The sequence below is a fragment of the Ochlerotatus camptorhynchus genome, unplaced genomic scaffold (assembly GCF_037179485.1).
Source record: "Ochlerotatus camptorhynchus isolate MF236.1 unplaced genomic scaffold, CSIRO-AGI_Acam_v1.1 ptg000361l, whole genome shotgun sequence".
Taxonomy (NCBI): domain Eukaryota; kingdom Metazoa; phylum Arthropoda; class Insecta; order Diptera; family Culicidae; genus Ochlerotatus; species Ochlerotatus camptorhynchus.
This window is the reverse complement of record NW_027040849.1, coordinates 10283709-10305458: the sequence shown is the minus strand read 5'-3', so window position 1 is coordinate 10305458 and position 21750 is coordinate 10283709. Positions and strand designations below refer to the sequence as shown.

The window sequence follows — 21750 nt, the reverse complement described above, 5'->3', positions numbered from 1 at the left end:
TTCTTGAGTTCGACAAGTGGAATGCACATTTCCTATCATCACAAGGAAGCTCCTTTCTGTTAGGAAGTTTTTTACAAAACGAATCATTCTTCCAGACTCCCAACTCTTCAGTTTCAAAATGATTTGGTTCCTGTCAGCTTTATCATACGCCTTCTGCAAGTCTATCGTTAGCAACTCACAATGTTTTCCTTTCTCAAATGACTGACGAATTCCTCCTTCGAGCGATGCAAAGTATGTGTCCATTCCTCTTCCTTTACGAAAGGCGAACTGATGTTGATGGAAGCGTTGATGCTTTTCAATGTAGTCTACTAATCTCCTATTCACCATCCGTTCAAAATTCTTGTTGAAACAGCTAAGAAGGGTGATTGGTCGCTGATTTCCGAGCTTTTTCGGATCCTTGCCGGGTTTTGGCCATGGAATGATGAGACCTTCTTTTCATGATTCCGGAAATGTTCCTGAGCACCATAGGTCATTGATTGTCTTCAAGACTTGTAGTTTTATACGGAATGGTAGATGTCGCAGCATTGGATAACTGATGTTATCGGCTCTTACTGATGTATTACCACCTTTGTCTAGAGCCCATAGGAGTTCGTCTACGCTGAAAATGTTGTTGTAGTCTACTGCAAAGTCCGTGAATTGATCCTCGTCTATCATGGAGTTAACTGTGGAGTATGGTTCAGCCGGTTTGTAACTCGATTTGAAAAACTCCCCCAAATTTTCTGCTACTTCCGTAGGCTCTTCAATAGTGATTCCATTGACAACCAGGACATGTCGATGAAGATTCCTTTTGCCGCAGAAAGCGTTCATTTTGCGCCACATTTCACTGACCGGACATTGTGGGTTGAATCCGGATACAAAATCATCCCAAGAATTCTTTTTTGCGTCTTCCTTGATGCATTTCGTGCCTTTTGAAATTCGCTCAAGGCTTCGTGCCTTCGAGGGTCGTTTTCGTTTGTTCGTTTGAGTTTTCGGAGTTTCTTTCGACTCATTCTGATCACAGAGTCAACCTCTTTGTTCCACCAATGAACAGCTTTTCTTCCGATTTTGCCGGTTGTTCTTGGTATACTTTTCTCCGCTGCATGGATAATATGATCGGTTATTTCCTCGACGGAGAAAGAGTGATCTCGGGGCATCTTTTCAAGGAGTATACTTTCGAATTCTTCCCAGTTTGCTTGATCATGCAACCACTTCCTGCGACGATGGAGGCTTGATGTATTGAAAGAAGTTCCGACAATAACCGGAAAATGGTCGCTGGTTCGGTTGTCTTCGTCCACTTTCCATTGAAGTCGCGATGCCAGGTCCATTGAAACAACGGACAGGTCGATTGCGGAGGTATTTCCTGTACGAGGATCTTGTCGCGTGTGTTCACCGTTATTGAGAATGGTCATATTGTGTTTTACAGCAAAGTTCTCGATGATTGTTCCTTTTGGATCGGTTTTTGCCCCTCCGCAGAGTGTACTGTGGGAGTTGAAATCCCACAAAAGAACAATAGGAGTGGGAAGTTCGGTGATCAATTTGTCTAGTTTGTCTTCTAGTTGCCTTATTGGAAAGTGACATGGAATGTACATAGAAGCGTATGTAGCAAGAACCGGGTGGTCAACGCGAGCAGCGACAACTTGCAATGGTGTGTTCAAGCGTATGAAAATATAGGGTACTGATTTGTTAACTGCTAAGCCCACTCCGTTTTGGGATGCCGATGTAGGTCCTGGCAGGATAACCCATTCGTATTCGGTTCGATGGAACCGATTCATCAATTCAATTCGGGAAAGTCGGGTTTCTTGTACAGCTATTACGGTAGGTTGGTACTGTGCTGCCAATAGTTGTAGTTCTGCATAACGTTCCTGGATACCGTTTACGTTCCATTGAATAGCAACACAACGTTCTTGTGGACGATTGGATGCGTGGGGTGTAGATGATGATTGGCCGCGTGTCACTTTAGGATGGTAGGCACTGAAGACGCCGTCATGTCTACGACTTGACTGGTGATGAACGTGAGCTGAAACGTACAATGCATCGGTTTCTTGTTCGTGTAAAGAAAAGGTATGAGTACTTGCCTGGGAAAGCAGGCCCCCCGCGCCGACTGCTGCCAAAGGCTCTTCAGTACATTCTGGGACATCCTTCGTCAGGGTCGGTGCAGGGAAAGGCCTAGGGTTATACAAATCCATTGAATCGCTGAGGTTGCCACTCCATCTCTGTTGGTGTTTTAAACTGCAGTTATCGTCTTCGGTGTTGAGGTGTGGTCTACTGGTCAATCTGTCTTTTTCACTACAAACGTCAAGAAAACGTTTGTTTCCGTTCGAGTTACTCTTATAAACAGATGTAGCTTTTATTGCAGTAAGAGGAAACTCATTCTTGTTCCTGTAACCAGAGGGGCCGGGTTTATTAGCATTGGTAAATTGTAGGTGATCGTATTCTTCTGCGCTGGTAGTTGCTTCAAGCGGTAAGGCTAGGTGAACCATGTCGGCGGGTGAATAAGTTTCACCAGTGGAAGGTGAATTTGAAGTTTGCACCATTGGCAGATATGATCCGGAGCTATTTGGAGTGTAGACGTCCGAGACTCCTGAGTACCGAGGGTTGTCCGCTAGTTCCGGTGGGGGTATGGCTTCCGCACTAACGGGGCCCCGACTACCCGAGGCGTCCGTCGTCTGTTGCATCCATATAGGGGAAAGGGTATGTTTACCCATTTGCGTCCCTGTGGTGTTTGAATTTATTGATGTGTGGATATTATTTAATTGCTGGTTTTTGGTTTCTGCTTCATGGTTGTCTTGGTGTGACTTCTCATCGTTGATCGTTTTGACTTCAGCGATTGATGTGGTATCAGTCATTGTTAAAAGCGAAAAAAGAACGGATTGTTTTTCATAGTGTGACGACGAGAAGAGAAGTACGGTGGTTGGTATCAATTTTACATTGCAGAATCTTCTTCTGACGATCCAAAAAGGTCTGTCTACATAACAAAAGTACTGGAATTGTCCGATTTGGAATGTTGTTTTTAGACTTTTGTTTTGGGGGGAATGTTGGTGTTGTCCGCAATAGACGAGCACGATTGTTTAAGTGATTGATGAGATCGTCTATCATTTGAACGTGATCGTTTGGCAGATTGGCCTCACGTCTGTGACCGCTTTGTAGAACAGCCTCTGGAACGTTCTGGCCTTGGTCTAAGTTCGCGTCCACGACTACGGCTTCAGCTTCTACGTTGCTTGGACGGCTGCACATTTGGTTGGTTTGTAAGAACTTTGCTGAAGATTTTGGTGGTTGTGTTGGTTGATTCGCTTATTGGAAGGGCAGGAGGTTCGTCACTCCTGGTTTCCACACTGTTCTTTTGCAGCAAAGCGATGTATTGACCTTTCATTTGGTCAAGCTGAGTCTTTCACTTTCTCTCCTCTGCCTTTCCAGTTCAGCTTGCTGCTCCTCGAAGCGTCTCTCCCAGTCTTTCCTCTGCGCAATCATTTCATCACTTTGTTTATTTAGCCGATCTTCCATCTTTTGAGCGAACTCTTTAAACTTTTTCTCGCTTCCAGCATGTTGTTGGTTAGATTTCAGGAGTTCGTAATGCCTTTTTGCTGCATCGTATGACATTCCGCGATCTACTCTGAGCTTGGTGATGTCATTTTCCGCCACGTAAAACGGGCATCTCCGGCTAGAAACTGGATGGTCGTTAGTATTACACTTGTTGCACTTAACAGGTAAATGGCAGAAAACTCCTCGAACAATCACTTGTTCCCCGGAGCATGTTCCACACGTATCTTTCTTTGAGCAGCGTAGTTTTGTGTGCCCAAACTTCCAGCACTTGTAGCATTGCATGGGAACTGGATAGTAGGGTCGTGTCTTAACTCTGAGGAATCCGAGGTATATGTAATGTGGAGGGAAGGTTCCATTGACGCTCAGAATCATCATGGGGGTGTTGATCCTTTCCTCTCCGTTACCCTTCTTGGTGATCCGTCGTATTTCGACAACCCCTTGACCATCTAGGAGTTCCATGATAGCCTGGTCAGACAACTTAACTACATCTGGGCAATGTACGACAAATTTGACGAAGTTATGTAGGGGTTCCGTCGGTCAGTGTCTTCATGTTTTTTTTTTAATTTCAGCACCTGATCCATCTAGCGAACCTTCAGGACGTAGCGGGTTCCCCGGTTCTCGGGAAAAGCCCCTTCAATTTTTCCACAGCAGCTGGTAACAGAAACGCAAACGATACCTGGGTTCTCGGGAAGTTTGGCGGGCTCTACCGGTTGCAGTTGAAGAACGTTCAATTCTCCACCTTCGCCTGAAGGGTCCATCTATTTTGGAATTGTTCGTCCTCTGAATGAGCCATCGAACATGTTGCCAGGGTGATATTCCAACCCCGTTTCATGGTTGGGAGATGATGATTGTGGTATTTGCTGTTATTTGCTTTCAGGTAATTATAACTATCCTGATCAAGAAAAAACGTCGACAGTGGAATGGTTCCTGATAATGTCGTAGAATCAAGGAATAATTATCGTTCAAAAATTATACCTTGTCCATCGTAAATTCACTTATCTGATGCAAATAACATACCTAGTTTTGACTGCCGAATCTCGGAAACTTTGGCACCGGTGAGCAGCTCAGAAATGAGTTTTTCTGAGATCTCAGCAAAAAATGCCAAAATTACCATCGGAGCATATTTTTTTCTATTAAATATGTTGCCAGAAACAAATACTAAAACCAACCTATGAAAATAAGGGTAGCAGATTTATGCCGTCTGCAAACTTCCACTACATAATCGAGATGTTCCAATTATCAACCCATTAACAGCCTGTCGCCACCATTACTTGAACTGTCGCGTCGCCTGCCTGCCACATTCCGGAACTCTACCCGTTCAATCATGATATATTGATCGTTATGTCGCGCCAAATGACCAGGCTTATTTTTTGTTGCTCTCATTTGGTACCCGCAGATCGATAAAGCTAAGTCACAGTCCTGCCGTAATTCCCATCACCTAATGGTTTTCTTTTCGGCACCGACGTTTGCGGAATCTATCAAGTAGTTCGGCGCGAGTCTGAAAGGAGATTAACGAGATTATTGGTGAAAATTAAGTCGCGACACGCGTCTTGCCGCCAAGTAGGATTGTTTGCATAGAGATTAAACAATCGCTTGACGCCACGGCGTGCGCTCGGGCACACATTCCACGGCGATTGTTGTTCCTATACCTACAGAGCAAAATATGTATAAATTTCAAATTTATGTAACATCTATTCCTCTCAAACTGAGTTGTTCTGTTAAAAGAAACATCTTCCACCCGGGCTGCAAACCGGACCCCGAGGGGTAGTAAATCCACTCGCAGCAAAACCGGTTCCACACGTCCGCGTTCTTGACTCCATTGGAAACTCTATACAGCCCCACACAAAAATGCGACCTTACCGGGCTCTACCCATCAGACTTGACTCGTTTGATTGCCTTCGGAAAAGGTCACCAAGGACGTTTTCAGCTCCACCCGTTGTCTACTGGAATTTTCACACAAAATTTATAACCTTTCCACGCATGCTTCACCAAGCACATAAAACATTTTTATTGAACCAAATTAACATTTGCGAAAACCTATACGCACACTTCACACATTTTTAGCTTCTATTTCTACTCTTCTTCTACAACCGATCGCGTATCCGTGGCAAGAGTAGGATCGTCGTCTCGAATTACACCGCCCGCGCTCACCCAGTCGGTACCGGATCTATCCGGATTAACTTCGTCGCGTTCGCCAACCGTAACTTTTTTCGGGGAGTTACCTTTTATGGCATTTTTCTGGGTGCTGCTCGCTTTTTCGTACAGCCCAAAAAGAATCTAATTTGGGTTGCAAATTGCTCGCATTCCGATTAACGCCTTCTTTCCCCACGATTGTAAAACAACTAATAACAACAAAGAAGACTGCTACCATCACTACGCAGTAGCTCAGCCCTCTTTCTACGGTGGATTTAAATAGTCCCAGAATGCTTATCATTCCAAAGTTGCTGAATATTCATACATGTGCTTAATATAGTGCCGCTTTAAACGTCACTTATTTCGGTTTGTTAATCGCTCCAAATATTTACGTTCGACAAATTTCCCACCCACCCATTTTTTGGCAAATCCATCGCAGCCGGTCACTCCCGCAAATTTGGTTCGCTGAAAATGATTATGTCTTTGCTGTTGTTCCGTTTGATGATTCGCTGTCAGGAAACGGCAGCCGTTCCGGTCAGCGTGCCAGTCCACTTTTCGCTAACGGCCCACAGCCACTTGGCCAGACGGTCGTCCTTTGCCTGCTGGGCCACGTCCTTCGGAGCACAGTCACTGAAGTACTGACCCGAAACCTTCTCCAAATCGGGATCCAGTGCCACGTGCAACGTTGTCTGCGCCCCGGACAGTGGGGATTTCAGGAATGGCCAAACGAATGGCTTGATCAGGAAGCTCGAGAACCAACTGTTGAACACGCCCATGTGTCGCATCAGCTCCGTATCCACGATTCCAGGGTGCAGAGCGTTGACCGTAACTCCCGTCCCTTCCAATCGCTTGGCGAGCTCTCGCGTGAACAACACATTGGCGAGCTTGCTCTGCTCGTACGCTTCGGCCGGGTCGTACTTGTTGGTGCTGTTCAAATCTTCGACATTGATCTTGCCTCGGGTGTGGGCAATGCTGGATACGACCACAACTCGACTAGGGGCGGACAGTTTCAGCAGATCCAGCAACAGGTTGGTGAGCAGGAAATGACCCATGTGGTTGACTCCCAGTTGCAGTTCGATGCCTTCGGCGGTGAGCGATCGCGGGCAGCGCATGACGCCGGCGTTGTTGATCAGCATGTCCAGGCGGTTCTGTTCGGTTTTGAATCTGGAAGAGAAGGGCGGGGTGTATTTGTTTGGCTGTTCAAATTGTTTTATGCTTATAAGTATTCTAAAAACTGTTGGTTATACCATAGAGGTAACTCTAAGACCAGAAGGTCCCGTAGAAACGTGCTCAACTTTTAGGCTCAGCTCTGATACTATCTTCGGAACCAAGCTAATTGGTGCACCCCTCGAAACATAGGAAAATCCACGAACCCCCCATATTATCTGTACTAGAATTTCGACTAGAATGAGGTACGTTAATCGATTTGTTTGAGACCAATAGGCTAGTCAAGTAGTGAGCCAATTTAAAATCGTAAGTTTCCACCGGTTGGTTATACCTCTATTGTTCAGAGCAAAAAACGTTACGATCATAAACTAAAACTAGCCCTGATGAAGATCTCAACCCCGGATCGAAACTTTGACGATAAAACTGTATTCAGAAAACATGAAACCCGATTGAAAATTACTGATTCAGCAAAATCTCGAATGTCTAGACTTTTCTGAAATTTTCAAAACTATTCTGAAGATATTGGAACTGAACTCCAATGAAGTTCTCTAGACTTCCATAAATTTTTCATGAGTTTTAAAAAATTCCCGCAATTTTCCTGAAGTTAATTGAACGTCTTAAAATCTTGAAGCTCCCGTAATTGTTTCCAAAGTTTTCGATACTTTTTTTGAGATTCATGGAATTTCCCTAAAAACTCTAACCTTTCCTGAGCTTCTCCAGACTTGTCAAAAGTTTTCATTCCTTCATGAAGTTCCCTATATTTTCAAGCAATTTTTGAAACTTTTCCAATAATCCAACCAATTTATTGATATTTATTAAACTTCCCTGAAGTCTCCGAAATGTTTTAGTATTTTTTGAAAACTAACGGAACTGCTGTAAAGTTCATTTCCTAAAACCATTAAACTTATCTTTAGTTCCCTGAACTTCCCTGAAGATCTCGGAACTTTGCTGAAGTTTTAGGAAATTCCCCTGCGTTTCTCTGATTTTTTTTAAGTTCCTGTAATATTTGTGAAGTAATTTGAACTGTCCTTGGTGCTGTCCCTAAACAGATCTACAAATTTCCCAGAAAGTCTTAACTTGCTTGAAGCTACTGGGACTGCCCTTGAGATCCCTGAGCTTCCCTGAATATCTTTAGACCTTGCTTCAATGAGACTCTTGAAACTAGAACTATTCCACAGCCGCAGACAGTATATAAGCAAGTCAAACAAGCAATCTTTTGCCTGTGCACTTGAGAATATACCTCAAATCCTCTCATCCATCAATGTATGAACTAGGTAAAGAAGTGTGCGTTTGATTAGTATTGTCGCATTAATGGCCCTTCGCTCAATTTCAACATCTGTTCAATCGTCAAACTGCCGTACTCTAGCGGAACTATCAATCTATTCTCTTCAGAACTTTATCTAGCTAATAAATTATCGCACACGCATGTTGATATTAGTATAGAATTTCCTCCCAACTCTGAAAATCGTAAACTTCACGTACGAAGTAACAACACACTTTGATTGAATGTTCCCTGGAATGCCTAAAATTTTAAAGAAGTTCCCTTATTATCCCGCAGTCTGTTCATAGAGCTTCTCAAAATCCACGGTAATTCCTTTCATTTCTTAGAGCTTCTCCTACATTTTTCATGAACCACCCTGAAGTTCCCTAATCTTTCCTGAAGTTCTTACTACTGATCTGATGATGTTCCAGAATTTTCACGAAAATTAATTAAACTGTCTTTAAGATCTCTAAACTTTCCGACGTTTTCTGCACTTCCTTGAATTTCTCGAACATCTGTGACGTTTCTTAAATTGTTCATAAGTTCTCTAAACATCCTTAATGTCCTCTGGACTATTTTTAATTTAAGTTCCTTCTAAAAGCTTCTCGAAATGTTCCTGAATTTTTCGGAACGATATTAAGGTTCTCGAATTTTATCTGAGGTTCTCGGAACTTTCGAAATTTTCCTGATGATTCTGTTTGGGATCACAGAACTGCCCAAAGAATTCTTAAATAATAACAATTAATTTCTAGAAGAATATCAAAAAAAATTTGGGAGCGTTCTAAGGGAATTTTGAGTTTTGACGAGAATCTCAAGGAAATTTTGACAGAATGCTTAGAGAATGCAGAATAGAATTCCTTAGGAAATAATCAGGGAAATATCAATTAATCTGGAAGCATTACATGTGAATTTTGGAAGAATACGTATAAAATACAGAGGAGAGTTCCTAAGAAATTTACAGGAGAATTATGTGGAGAATCCCAAAATAAAATCTAGGAATTTCTAGGAGAATATAAAAAAAAAATTGGGAGCATTCCAAGGGAGTTTTTGGTTTTGAGTCGGATCCCATGGAAATTTTGGCAGAATGCTTAGCGAATAGAGAAGAGAATTCCTTAGGAAATTTCCAAGAGAATATCAATAAATCTCGGAGCATTCTATGGAAAATTTTGAAGAATACCTAGAAAATGCCTGGGGGAGTTCCTAGGAAATTTACAGAAGAATTCTGTGGAGAATTCTCAATTTCTAGAAGACTTACTTACTTATCCTGGTCCGACATCCCTTAGGATTGCACCTGCATCACAATGTTACGCCAATTCACTCGGTCCGTGGCTGCTTGTCTCCAATTTCTTGACCGTCCCACACTTCCAAGATCCTGCTCCACTTGGTCTAACCACCTTGCTCGCTGTGATCCTCTTCGTCTTGTACCGGCCGGATTCGAGGCAAACACCATTTTTGCGGGATTTTTTGTAGGCATTCTTAAAACGTGTCCCGCCCATCGCACCCGTCCAGTTTTCGCAACTTTCTGGATACAGGGTTCGCCATAGAGTTGCACCAGCTCGTGGTTTATCCTTCGCCTCCATACACCGTTCTCACATACCCCGCTAAAGATGGTCCTAAGCACTCGTCGTTCGAAAACACCCAGTGCTTGCAGGTCCTCCTCGAGCATCGTCCACGTTTTGCCTTTTTATATGCTGGGCATATTACTCCCTCTTTCCACTCCTCCGGTAGCTGTTCTGTATCCCAGATCCTGACTATCAGTCGGTGCAGACAAGTGGCCAACTTATCCGGGCCCATTTTGATAAGTTCCGCTCCGATACCATCTTTCCCAGCTGCTTTGTTGTTCTTAAGCTGTCGGATAGCATCCTTAACTTCACCTATCGTGGGAGCTGGCATGTCCTCCTCATCCGCTGTACCGACGAAGCCATTCCGCCTGCCGCCTTGGTCCTCCGCCTCTGCGCCGTTCAGATGTTCATCGTAGTGCTGCTTTCACCTTTCAATCACCTCACGTTCGTCCGTTAAGATAACCCCTTCCTCATCCCGACACATTTCGGCTCGCGGCATAAAGCCTTGACGGGATGCGTTGAGTTTCTTGTAGAACTTGCGTGTTTCTTGGGATCGATACAGCTGCTCCATTTCTTCGCACTCCCTCATCAGGCAACGCTGCGTCGAGGCATTGCACGTACTCAGTTGCGACTTCGGGCAACTTCAGTCGCTCTAGATTGTACCGTGGCGGGCGTTGGTACCGAATATTGTTGGCAACGGAAGGTTTTTGGCGCACCTTGACCATTAGAAGGTAGTGGTCCGAATCGATATTTGCGCCGCGATAAGTCCTGACGTCGATAATGTCCGAGAAGTGCCTTCTGTCGATCAAAGCGTGGTCGATTTGCGTCTGCTACGGTGATCTCCAGGTGTACCGATATGGGAGGCTATGCTGGAAGTAGGTACTACGTATGGCCATGTTCTTAGAGGCGGCGAAATCGATGAATCTAAGGCCGTTAGCGTTCGTTAGCTGGTGAGCGATGAACTTTCCTATAACCGGTCAGAATTCCTCCTCCTGGCCGACCTGGTGAGCGCTGAACTTTCCTATAACCGGTCAGAAGTCCTCCTCCTGGCCGACCTGAGCGTTAAGATCTCCGATGACGATTTTGTCATCATGGCTTGGGCAGCTGTCGTATTCCCGTTCCAGCTACGCGTAAAATCTTTATCGTCATCATCACTTGCTAAGTGAGAGCTGTGCATGTTGATTATGCTGACATTGAAGAAACGGCCTTTGATCCTCAACTTGCACATTCTGCTATCGATTGGCCACCACCCAATCGCGCGCTTCTGCATTTCGCCCATCCTGCAGCGCTACGATGTCGAACTTGCGGACCCTCAATAAATCGGAAAGAATGCGGGTACTTCCCAAGAAATTGAGAGACTTGTAGTTCCATGTTCCGAGTTTCCAATAGTTAGTGCGTTTCCGTTGCTTGGGTCTATGCTGATTGTTCCGGTCCGTATTTACATTGCGTGCTTCCTGTACTTTTGTTTTTTTACGGCTGGCTTGTAGGGCATGCACCAACCCCCATTGTCTTGCCAGAGGACCATCGTGCACAGCACTGTTGATCAGCCGCTCCTAACATGGAGACCAGACGCCGTTTTGAGCCGCACCTCCATGGTGAACAGACGCACGAAGACTGCACTCATCGAAAAGAGGAGCCCCCCCCCCCCCCCTTCTCTGTCAGCATACGACCAAGGTCCCACCGGGGTTGGTTATCTGATCTTCCCTATGGTTACGCGTACCCCAGCTGGCACCGCGAGGAGCTAGGAATAGGAGTTACTGGACAAGAGGCTAAGGACCGCTGGTGGGGTCTATTTTATACCTGCAGATACGCGAAGTATCAATGGAACGCATTGTCCAGCCGTTTACCAAGTTTCTAGAAGAATATCAAACAAATTTTGGGACCATTCCAAGGGAGTTTTGAGGAGAATCCCAAGGAAATTTTGACATAATGCTTAGAGAATGCAGAATATAATTCCCAAGCAAATTATCAAGAGAATATCAAAGAATCTGGAAGCATTCCACTTGAATTTTGGAAGAATACTTAGAAAATGTATTACTTCACTACATATATATGTACTCTACTGAAGTTTTAGAAACTTCTGTAAAGTCCCTGCATTTTGTTTCAAATTAATGGAACTGCCCTGTAGTTATTTGATCTTCACTAAATTTACATACATTCTCCTGAAATCTATGGAACTGCACAGAAGCTTTCGGAACTTACCCTAAAAGCTTTTCTGTAGTACAGGACGTTCTTGAACCTACCCTACCCTGACGTTTTGGAACATCCTTTAAATTCTTGAAAATCACATCAAATTCTGAGAACATTTTGAAGTTTTCCGCATTTTTTAAATTTTACGGTTTCAATTGTTTTCATTAAATATCACAAAATGTTCCACTTGTTCGAAGTAAAGTTCTTGTATTTTTTTCAAAAGTCAATCGAACTTCAATAAAGGTTCCAGAATTTTCCGAATGTTTATGGAATTATGCTGAATTTCTCAGAACCTTCATAAAGCTCTCGGCCTTTACTAAAAAAAAACTTCACACGTTCCTGACGTTTTGTGACTCTGAATTTTGCCCCATCATGGCCCCCTTTACACCACCTCCCAATGCTAATGTCGGCGGCATCTGGCGGTGAGTAGCGGAACTTCGTGATGTGACTGCGTGCTATCCAGGGTGGTGGTGGGCGTTGTTTGCACTTTAATATTTGGATCCTTTCCTGGCATCCCTAATAAAAAAAATACCATAATCAAACGATAACCCAAATGATTGAACTGTATCCTGTAAATCTACTCTAGTTCAAGGGTCTTGAAATTTTTTCAAGGTCCAGAATTTTATTCGTCCGAAGAGCGGACGAAGAATAGTTTTTCCCGATTTGTCATCAAAATGCGCGGTCTTTTCCCGGTGTTTTCAAATTCCCGACGTTCCTCTAGGTTCTTCCGATTTCTAGGTTTACTGGTCACCCTGTATTTGGAACAATCGTTAGAAACGGAGCCCTATGAATTACTTGGAAGATCTATGAACATCTAGAAAATTATATGCATTTCTCTAAAGTCCTGTGAACTGCATGAATGTTCTATGAACTAGTGAAGGGAATGCTGACACGAAATTAATTCAAAGAAAACGGAAAAGAAAGTGGAGTTCTGTGGACCTGTCGAAAATTCTGTAAACTTATAGGTAGTTCTGTGTCTGAAGTTCAGTGAAATTGACGGACATTCTGTAAACTTGCCGGAAGTTTTGTAAACTTGTCGGTATTTTTTGTGAACCTGTTGGAAGATCTTCAACAGTTCAACAATTCAAGTCACGTCTCTCAGATATTTAAAAAAATACCAGGTTGACCAGGAATTATTCCAAAGACCTTCAGTTGATCAGAGATCTCCATAAAGTAATTTGGATATTTTTTCAAGACTTCAAGTTGGTCAGATATTGTTCTGAAGATCTTCAAAAGTCCAACAATTTAAATCACGTCTCTCAGATATATTTTTTTAAGATATCAAGATGATCAAGAATTTTTCCAATGACCTTCAGTTGATCAAACATCTCAATAAAGTCCTTTGGATATTTTTTCAAGACTTCAGGTTGATCAGATATTTTACTGAAAATCTTCAACTGTCCATAATTTCAAGCTACGTTTATCAGATATTCTCTTAAGATATTAGGTCGACCAGGAATTAGACCAAAGACCTTCAGTTGACCTTTTATTTTCTTCGCATTTCAAGCTTATAGCTTATCTTTTATTAGCTTATTGCGTGCTCTCAACTAAGTGTTCTAGATGCACTCCCACAGTTATTAATTGAGAGCTTTCGATGCCGGTACCATTTTTGTATTAGTATAATTGTGTGGCAAGTAAAATCATACTATATGCCCAGGGAAGTCGAGAAATTTTCCAACCCGGAAAACTCCTGGACCGGACTGGGAATCGAACCCAACCACCTCCAGCATGGTTTTGCTTTGTAACTGCTTCGACTTAGACTAAGTAAATGTTGACAAAAACTGTCGAGAGTTGCTCACCATCAATACACATTGAGATCACTATCAATGCAATCGGCACCCAGCGGCAACCGGAGTGTTTCGGCAGCTGCTGGACACGATGCTCACTGAACTCAACTGTACTGCGGGCTACCTCGACGATGTTACAGTCGACGAATAGTTCTGGTCGATATGTGCTCGTTCAGTCAGCGACAATTCAAGTACCAGAGACCAGATACCCGTGGATTTATGAGGCTGACAAACGTCTCTTAAGTTGAATCGTTTGCAGGAGCGATTAAGTACTGCGGATAGCTCGTCTCGAGTATGCAACCGTTGCATTTCCCGCTGGATCATCTTCTGAACAAGAAGTTCGCCTGATCTGTCAGCAGAATTCGATTTGCTTCTAACGCAAACAATACATAACGCAAGATAGTGGTAGCAGCGGATGTCACAAATTTCCAGATGCAATCCTACACTCGTGAGCGGCTCGCGATTATCTTCGCTATGACCAAGTTCCGCAATTTGCTTTTTGGTCGGAGCTTCACACTACAAACAGATCACGCTCCACTTTTTAGGATCGAAAAATGGCATTCCCGTCTACTTGTTTATTATCCAGGATGGAACTGGTTCCAACCCGTGTGAACTCGAGCTTATTGTTAGTGTGAACCTCAACCCGAGCCAGCCACTGACGTTTGACAGACAACAAGCATACCCAATCTTGAAACCCGATACAGGTTGGAACTGAATCAAAAACAAACTCGCTATACATGGCGAACGGGCTACAGCTATTACTCTACGATTTGAACTTGGTCTACGCGAAAACGACAAAGTTCGGAAACGCCGATATCCTATCCCGGTTGATAGATCAACACGTCAAGCCCTAGGAAGACTTCGTCGTAGCCAGCATCATCACGGAGAACGATTTAAGATCCATTGTATTAGATTCATGTTACGTACTTATTTTCAATTTCAGAGCAATACAGCACGTCACCCGCTCCTACCCTTTAATCAACAAAGTCCATTGCTCAATTCAGCAAGTTTGAGATCCAGCAACATTTCAACCGAAGCGATTCATCCGTCGCTGTCGTGCCCATGGCAGTACGTCCACATCCATAACGCTGGGCCTATTGAAGAAGAGAAGCTGTTCCAGCATCGATTCGTACTCGAAGTGGGTGGAAATCGATAACACCAACTGCAACGAATCGAATGACCCAAAACAGTTGGCTATCTCGGTGTCATCTTTAACAGCAAGTTGCTATTCGATGCTTTTTTTCTGTTGTAGGTCTATTACGGGCTCGATATGCAACTGCTAAAACAACTAATATCAATCGACGAACCATTGGCAAACTGTTGGTAAAAAATAAGCACCCAGTCTATAAACAGTTGATTTTACCATCAGTGATCGAATATGGAAGCCCTGTATGGAGCACCAGTCAACCATGGAGCATCATAAGCTGTAGGTAATTGCTAACCGCTTACTGACGAAACCATGATTCTGCCAACAGTCAGATTTATTGAGAGTTTAATATTGAGGAAGAAAATTCATGTTTCAATTGAAAAACATTTAGTATTTATAATAAGTCTATCACAAGAGCAAAACAGTCACGACAGACATTAATCGCACACTTAACCAGACAAATTTATCCAGTTTTCGCACAGCAACAGCTGTAACAACTCAGTTTCAAAGAAATGGCAATGCATTGCTGATCTAAATAGCTGATAGACTGTAAGCATGTATACTACCCACAAAAGCTTAACTGTCCCATTTGAATAGGAAATCAAGCAAAGATGGGACAGTTCTGTGTTATTCTTTCAACTCCCGCAACTTAAAGAACCCCACATACACTCTACCTAAATCATACTCACTGTTTGACAAACTTCCGCACCGACTGCAGCGAGCTCAGATCGCACTCCCGGCAGTACACGTTAGGATTCTTCGTTTCCAGCACGATGTCCTGGCGGGATTCCTCGCATTTGTTCAAATCCCGGCACACCATGTAAACGTGAGCTCCCCGGTTGGCCAGCCCCATGACCGTTTCCTTCCCGATGCCGGTATTGGACCCGGTAACGATGACAATCTTACCATCGGCTCGAACATCCCTCCGCTCGAAGCGGGCTCCCTGCATGTAGTCTCTAAAATTTACGGAAGATCAGATAGCAAGTGTTTCGTAATCAACCGGGAAGCCGCTGTCAGGTTGGTGTACTTACTTGAGCAGGACACCGGCTCCCACAAGCGATCCAGCTGCGCTCAGTCCCAAAACCAATTTGCTTCGGAAGATCGACATTTTGGTGTCTTGGTTGTTGCGCTTTCCTTGACAATTTACACACTTTTTAACACATGATTTCCGAGACGAATCGGGAAAAGTTACAACTATGTGAAAACGCTAGCGAAAAATCGATAATATTTACATTACGACGAAGCCGACTGACAGTAGAGGATTTTTTTTACTATCGATTGTAAGCACGTGACAGAATTGAAGGCCAACTGTTTGTCACGAATGGAAGGATTGGTTGGGGACGTGTGAAGTTGGCAGTTAATATTTTTTATTATACTACCGATAATGTGGTTTTTGCTTGAAGTGGGTGATCTGATATTGACTAAAATCTATTTAAAAAATTAAAAGACAATCGCTTGCTTCAATTCTGTTCGAATAACCTCATTATTGCAGCAGTTTATAAATACTTACAACTGTCTGTTCAAAAGATACCTTGAAATATTTCCGTGGGCCTATTTTCCTAAAGCGAGCTAGCTAACCACCCTATCCAGCATTTGACAGCGTAATGGCAGGGACCGAGACGGAACCAACACAAGCACCTTTTCATTCATAATGCGAACAGCTACTGCAATGCATACAACAGTTACTACCAACAACTGGAAGGACACCGCACACAAAATCCCGCTGCTCACCACCGAACCTGACGTCGGATTTGCATGTGTGAGTGCATTCGGACGCAAATCAAACGAAGGCGAACGAATGAAGGAAGGAATGAATGGGATAACAACTGCGAGTCGTCTCGCTCTGATCTGTCTGGCTGACAGCAGACGAACTCCCACACAAAGAACCGTTGTTTGCAGTGGTGTTCGATCGTCGTCGGGTCGGGGATCCGTGCACAAGCTACGTTCTAAAAATTGATACCAGATCAAATTGATCTTTAAATTATTTTAATTTTTCACTCGCTAGTTCAATGTAAGGAAAATATTGAGTCAAACGGAGGAATATAAAAAATGGTTTGAATGTTACATCGAAGCAGACGGAAATATGCCATAACATCGGGTGTGTAAGGTTATTATGTGGTTGAACGATGTACACACAACTTCCGATCAAATTTAGATCCTTTATATCCACACTCAAAAAATTTATCACATATCTAATGGATGAAATCCATGAGGATTTTACATAGCTTTCCTGTGATCACATAGCTGCAAATCCAACCACAAAATCACATGAATATTAGGGGGCCGATGAAATTCATATGAAAAATCCATTAATTTTGATTATGGATGAAAATCATATGTGTTTCCAATGGAAGCTACATGAAAACTATTTTCGGTGCAGGCTTGGGTAGTGAACCGAGGACTTCGTGCAAAAAATGTCGTCGAAGCGGTTCACTGGAATTAATATTTTATTCATGAATTCGATGTTTATTCAACTGATAAATGTTCAACAACTAACTTGGTGAAGAAATTAGAACTATCTACACGAACCATGCTTCAAAAAACCGTGCGCAGAAAAAATTTCATATTTTTATTAATGAATTTCCATGTGGAATTCCACACAATATTCCACAAAATCATATGTTGATCACATTGAATAAAATCATGTGTGGGACACATAAATACAATATGAGATTTTTTCTAGTGTGCTGAGCTGACTGGGACTTGAGGAGAATTGCTCGGTTTAAAGGCTTTCGCAGTCTTAAGCACTGCAATGACTAAGATGTAATCTGCCCAGCTTTTCGGCCATGGGTGTTGTGGCTTTTTTCAATGGAAAATAGTATCTGTCGTTATTGTCAATAGTGTAGTCATTGTTGTGATAGATTTGGTTTCATTTAATGATGTGCGGAGACAAACCAGCCCAGAGCTGGAAGTTTTAGTAAAGATATATATAAAAAAAACATCATTTAATGATATTTAAGGAAAAGACTAAATGTCACTATTTTGATCATCAGTGAGGACAACGATATTTTTTTAAATCCTGTATGTATAGTTCGGAAAAAACCTAATTTCTATCACAATTGCTTAATGGAACAATAATCCATGTGTTTTTTGTCTCACATTTCATTAACATATTTCCGACCATATTTCAGCGGAGATTCAGAAGCTCTTCTTGCATGGATTTAAGCTGGAATCAAAATGATAAATCTACTTAAATTCACGTAGGGATAATTTTGATCCACTTACTTACTGGTTCATAGTGGATTTCACTAGTATGAGCACTATCTTTCTGTTAAAAAGAGCACTTGAGCCTGAATCCATTCCAGCAATCCATTTTGGTGGAACCCGAATCAGATTTTTTGCGAGTGTGAACGAGGTTGATTTGTTAAATTAATATTTTTGAGGAATTTTTAATTGCATTTAAAATCTTTTTTTCAATTCGGTTATATCAAAGGCTAAAACGTCTGAGCCTTACAGTGCCAAATTAAGTAAGTGATTAGTTTTAAATTTTGTTGGATCTTATTTTATAAATAAGTATTGATAAATTAAAACATAATACAAATATTCAAAATTAATATTAGTTTAGTTTAATTCAATTTTAAGAAATTTAATTTTCAGATAAAGATAATTTTCAATAAGGAATACAGAAATGTTTCGTTTTAGGGGCCTCATAGCCTAGTCAGTAAAGGCACGGTATTACCAAGCCGGAGGCGGCGGGTTCGATTCCCGGTCCGGTCGAGGGAATCTTTCGGGTTGGAAATTTTCTCGACTTCCCTGGGCATAGAGTATCATTGTGCTTGCCACACAATATACAAATTCATGCATTGGTATTGGCATTGAAAGCTCTCAATTAATAATTGTGGAAGTGCATTTAGAACACTAAGTTGAGAGCACGCAATAAGCTAATATGCGCTAAGCAATAAGCTTGAAATGCGAACAAGAAGAACTGTTTCGTTTCATGGAATCACGCTCTGAGTGTCAATAATGGGATAAAGGTACATCAATGTACAATAATTTTATCTGAGTGTATACCCCAAGATATTTTCTCTACTGTACTAAAGTACTAAACGTTCTAGAAGTCATCAAAATGCTACACTCAATAGTTTCGTCGGAAAAAGCAAATGTCCCAATATTTTTAATTTTGTCCCACTGTTAGAAAGGTCAAATCGGGTCAAACATACATTAGATCGTATGAATAAACGCGTTTACTTTACTTTTCCCGTAAGAAAAGCACGGGAAAGTAAAGTAAACTCTTTTTATTTATACGGCCCATTGACTTTTGTTAGACATACTTAAATCGTAATTCAAATTTTACATTTCAACTTAACTTTCCTCCAATATTTTACCTGCTATTAAATAAGGTGAAAGTAAAGATAAGAAAATATCTGGGCATGAGTCCAGGAAATATTTCGATCTAGGTATAAAAAAATCAGATAACAAACCGAAGAATCCAAATCCCAAGTGTAAAAGTCTAGATTTTAAACCTTCTAGACATGTCTAGAACACTTGGTCCAACAAATCTATGTGATTCCGTGTTCTAGTCGATCTAATTTCAATGTTGAAGAAAGTCAACCAAACGTCAAACCAAATGATGTTTGCTCACTGCTTTAAAAAGTTGAAACTTTCAAAATTAATTGTTCTACTGTCAAATCTCAATGAACATTTCAAATGGTCCTCTCTGCTTTGATCGATTCTCTTCATCGACTTTCTCTTTTCATAACCACTGCTATGCAAACAGATTTCTCGCTAATTCTACCACATAGTTTGATAAAGGAGGTTCTTATCTAGCGTCCAGAACGTCAAATGCAACAGGGAAAGGTTTTGCAGCTGAGTTATTGACGAAAGAAAAAGTCGATGAAGAGATAGGAACTTTTGCAGATAGGAACTTTTGAAATGTTTATTTAGTAATGAAAAACTTGGCAGGGTTGGAATTAAAACCGGATTCTTGTTCTTTAAAAACTAATATTTGGATTGAATATGCGATATATTCAAAACGATAAGTGCTATCTTGAATGGGAAAGGAATATATTTTGAAATTGAAAACAAAAATAGCATCATTTTTCATTTTATATTTGTAATAATATTAAATTTAAAGTTTTGATTACTACCCGCATAAACAATAACCATAAGAAGCGCCTAACCACCAATTCGGAATATCATCCCAACTTTATGTGGGATAGTCGTACCATCTATGATATCGTTAGAGTATGGTACCCGTTTATTAGGGTAGTCAAAAAAAACTACAAAAATATATATTTGAATGGATTAAAATTTTTATTATGATTTACAACTAATGAACGCTTCTCGTTGTTACGAACAGTTGTCCGCTCAGGTCGTGCAGACAAACTTTTAAATAGAAAGCAGAGGCTACGCAGCAGTTCAATAGGGCTTGATCCTTGTCCGCCAGGAATTAGATTAGGTCGTTTCCCCTAAGGCACATACTGAAAATCGTCAACACGTCGTCCTGGAAAATTTCGTAGTCTGATATAAACAATAATCTAACAATCTGAAACTATAACATTGAAAATTGTACCTAGCATTTGGAACGTCAATTGCACATGGGTCTCTTCGTGGATCCAAAATGACGATGAAAATGGTATCGAGTATGGTATCGAGCTAAGGATTGAGGTTGAGAATTTGGATGAGTGTATTAAGTAGGGAAGAACAGAGAATATACGCTATGGAGATCGCTCATCTTATAACTAAAATATTGGAGATCCCACCAGGTATGCACAACTTGAAGAAGCATGAAATTAAAAATGCATTCCCTGGAATTAGTCATGTTTAATTGAGTTGTAACTCAGAATGTTCATGAACTAGATTCATCGGTGGATTGATACTTTTTCAATAAAATCGACATTATTCTGCTTATACCATTCAATGACATCCCTGCTGTAATGGCAGCTGGATAAGTCGGGCCAGAACTTTACGGGACCTTTTGCGACTGAATGAATGGCAAAATTCTCTTCTGGAGACATTCCTCCTTGTAAATTTGTCCATTCATAGTCACTCCAATGATGAAAACCTTTGTTTTCTTCCCAGAACTGCAGATGCCTTGTCAAATCATCAACTTGCGAGCGACTGTATCTGCAAAGACAAATTTGAACTTACCCGGGGCATGCCCCTTACGTTTGGCAAGGTAATATTATTGTCCCGGAATTTTTCCAGAGTCCATTTTTACGTAAAAAAATGTGTATCGTCCATCAAAATACATACGTTATACTTGGTCAGAACTTACACGTACAGCTTCCTTGCATGTTTGCTGGCAACCAGGTTTTGTTTCAGCGTTCTTGTGGGATGTTTACTGGCATGGTTCTCGCATACAGATTTGCTGAACTGTACTGTGCGCCGCACTGAACCTTTCGCCAAATCAACTTTTGGACTATGATCTTCGCTCGTAATATCCGGTCATATGTTCCAGTTCTATGATTATTTTCTTTGTGCGATCCAACGTTAGTGATTCTTGGTAGCGTTTAAGGTTCAATTCACTTTGATGCATTTCTGAAAAATTCAAATGCAGTTTTTTTTCAACGCATCATTTCAGATTGCAAAAAGCTTGCTTCATTTTCTGTAAAATAGCAAAAAGAATAGAATGACGCGAGCTTTTTGAAATCTGAAATGATGCGTCGAAAAAAAACTGCATTTGAATTTTGAAAATGCATCAAAGTAAATTAAACCTTAGGCACGGTATTTACAGTCGATTTTGGAAATTTTAGAACTTATGTGGTCATACCTCTTGATCACGCAGGGTTTTCAACGTGCAGTGTTATGACAAATAGGAGAACTATAAAAATAATAATGTTTTCATAGTTTTGGCACAAACAAAGTGACAGACGACTAACTGGTGAAGAAATCAATTAAAATAATGTGGTTTGCTGTAATATAATTTTCTAAGAAGCTTGTGCCATCAGCCACAGCCAGTTTTGATTTGAACAAAGTTGATTTTTTGTGCAATGATCTTTTACAACTAAAGACTACTCAATAGACATATAATACAGAAAACAT

The 21750-nt window shown here is 41.5% G+C and overlaps 1 protein-coding gene across 1 annotated transcript; it reads right to left on the bottom strand.

Annotated features, from left to right (window-relative positions):
• Positions 1 to 5501: 5501 nt before the first annotated feature.
• LOC135709690 (retinol dehydrogenase 13-like) lies at positions 5502 to 16012 on the bottom strand. The gene is made up of 3 exons (XM_065232082.1): positions 15798 to 16012; positions 15456 to 15722; positions 5502 to 6816 (listed from the first exon to the last, which is right to left on the bottom strand). The coding sequence occupies exons 1-3, from the start codon at positions 15872 to 15874 to the stop codon at positions 6165 to 6167; spliced, it is 996 nt and encodes a 331-aa protein (XP_065088154.1). The 5' UTR covers positions 15875 to 16012; the 3' UTR covers positions 5502 to 6164.
• Positions 16013 to 21750: the final 5738 nt, after the last annotated feature.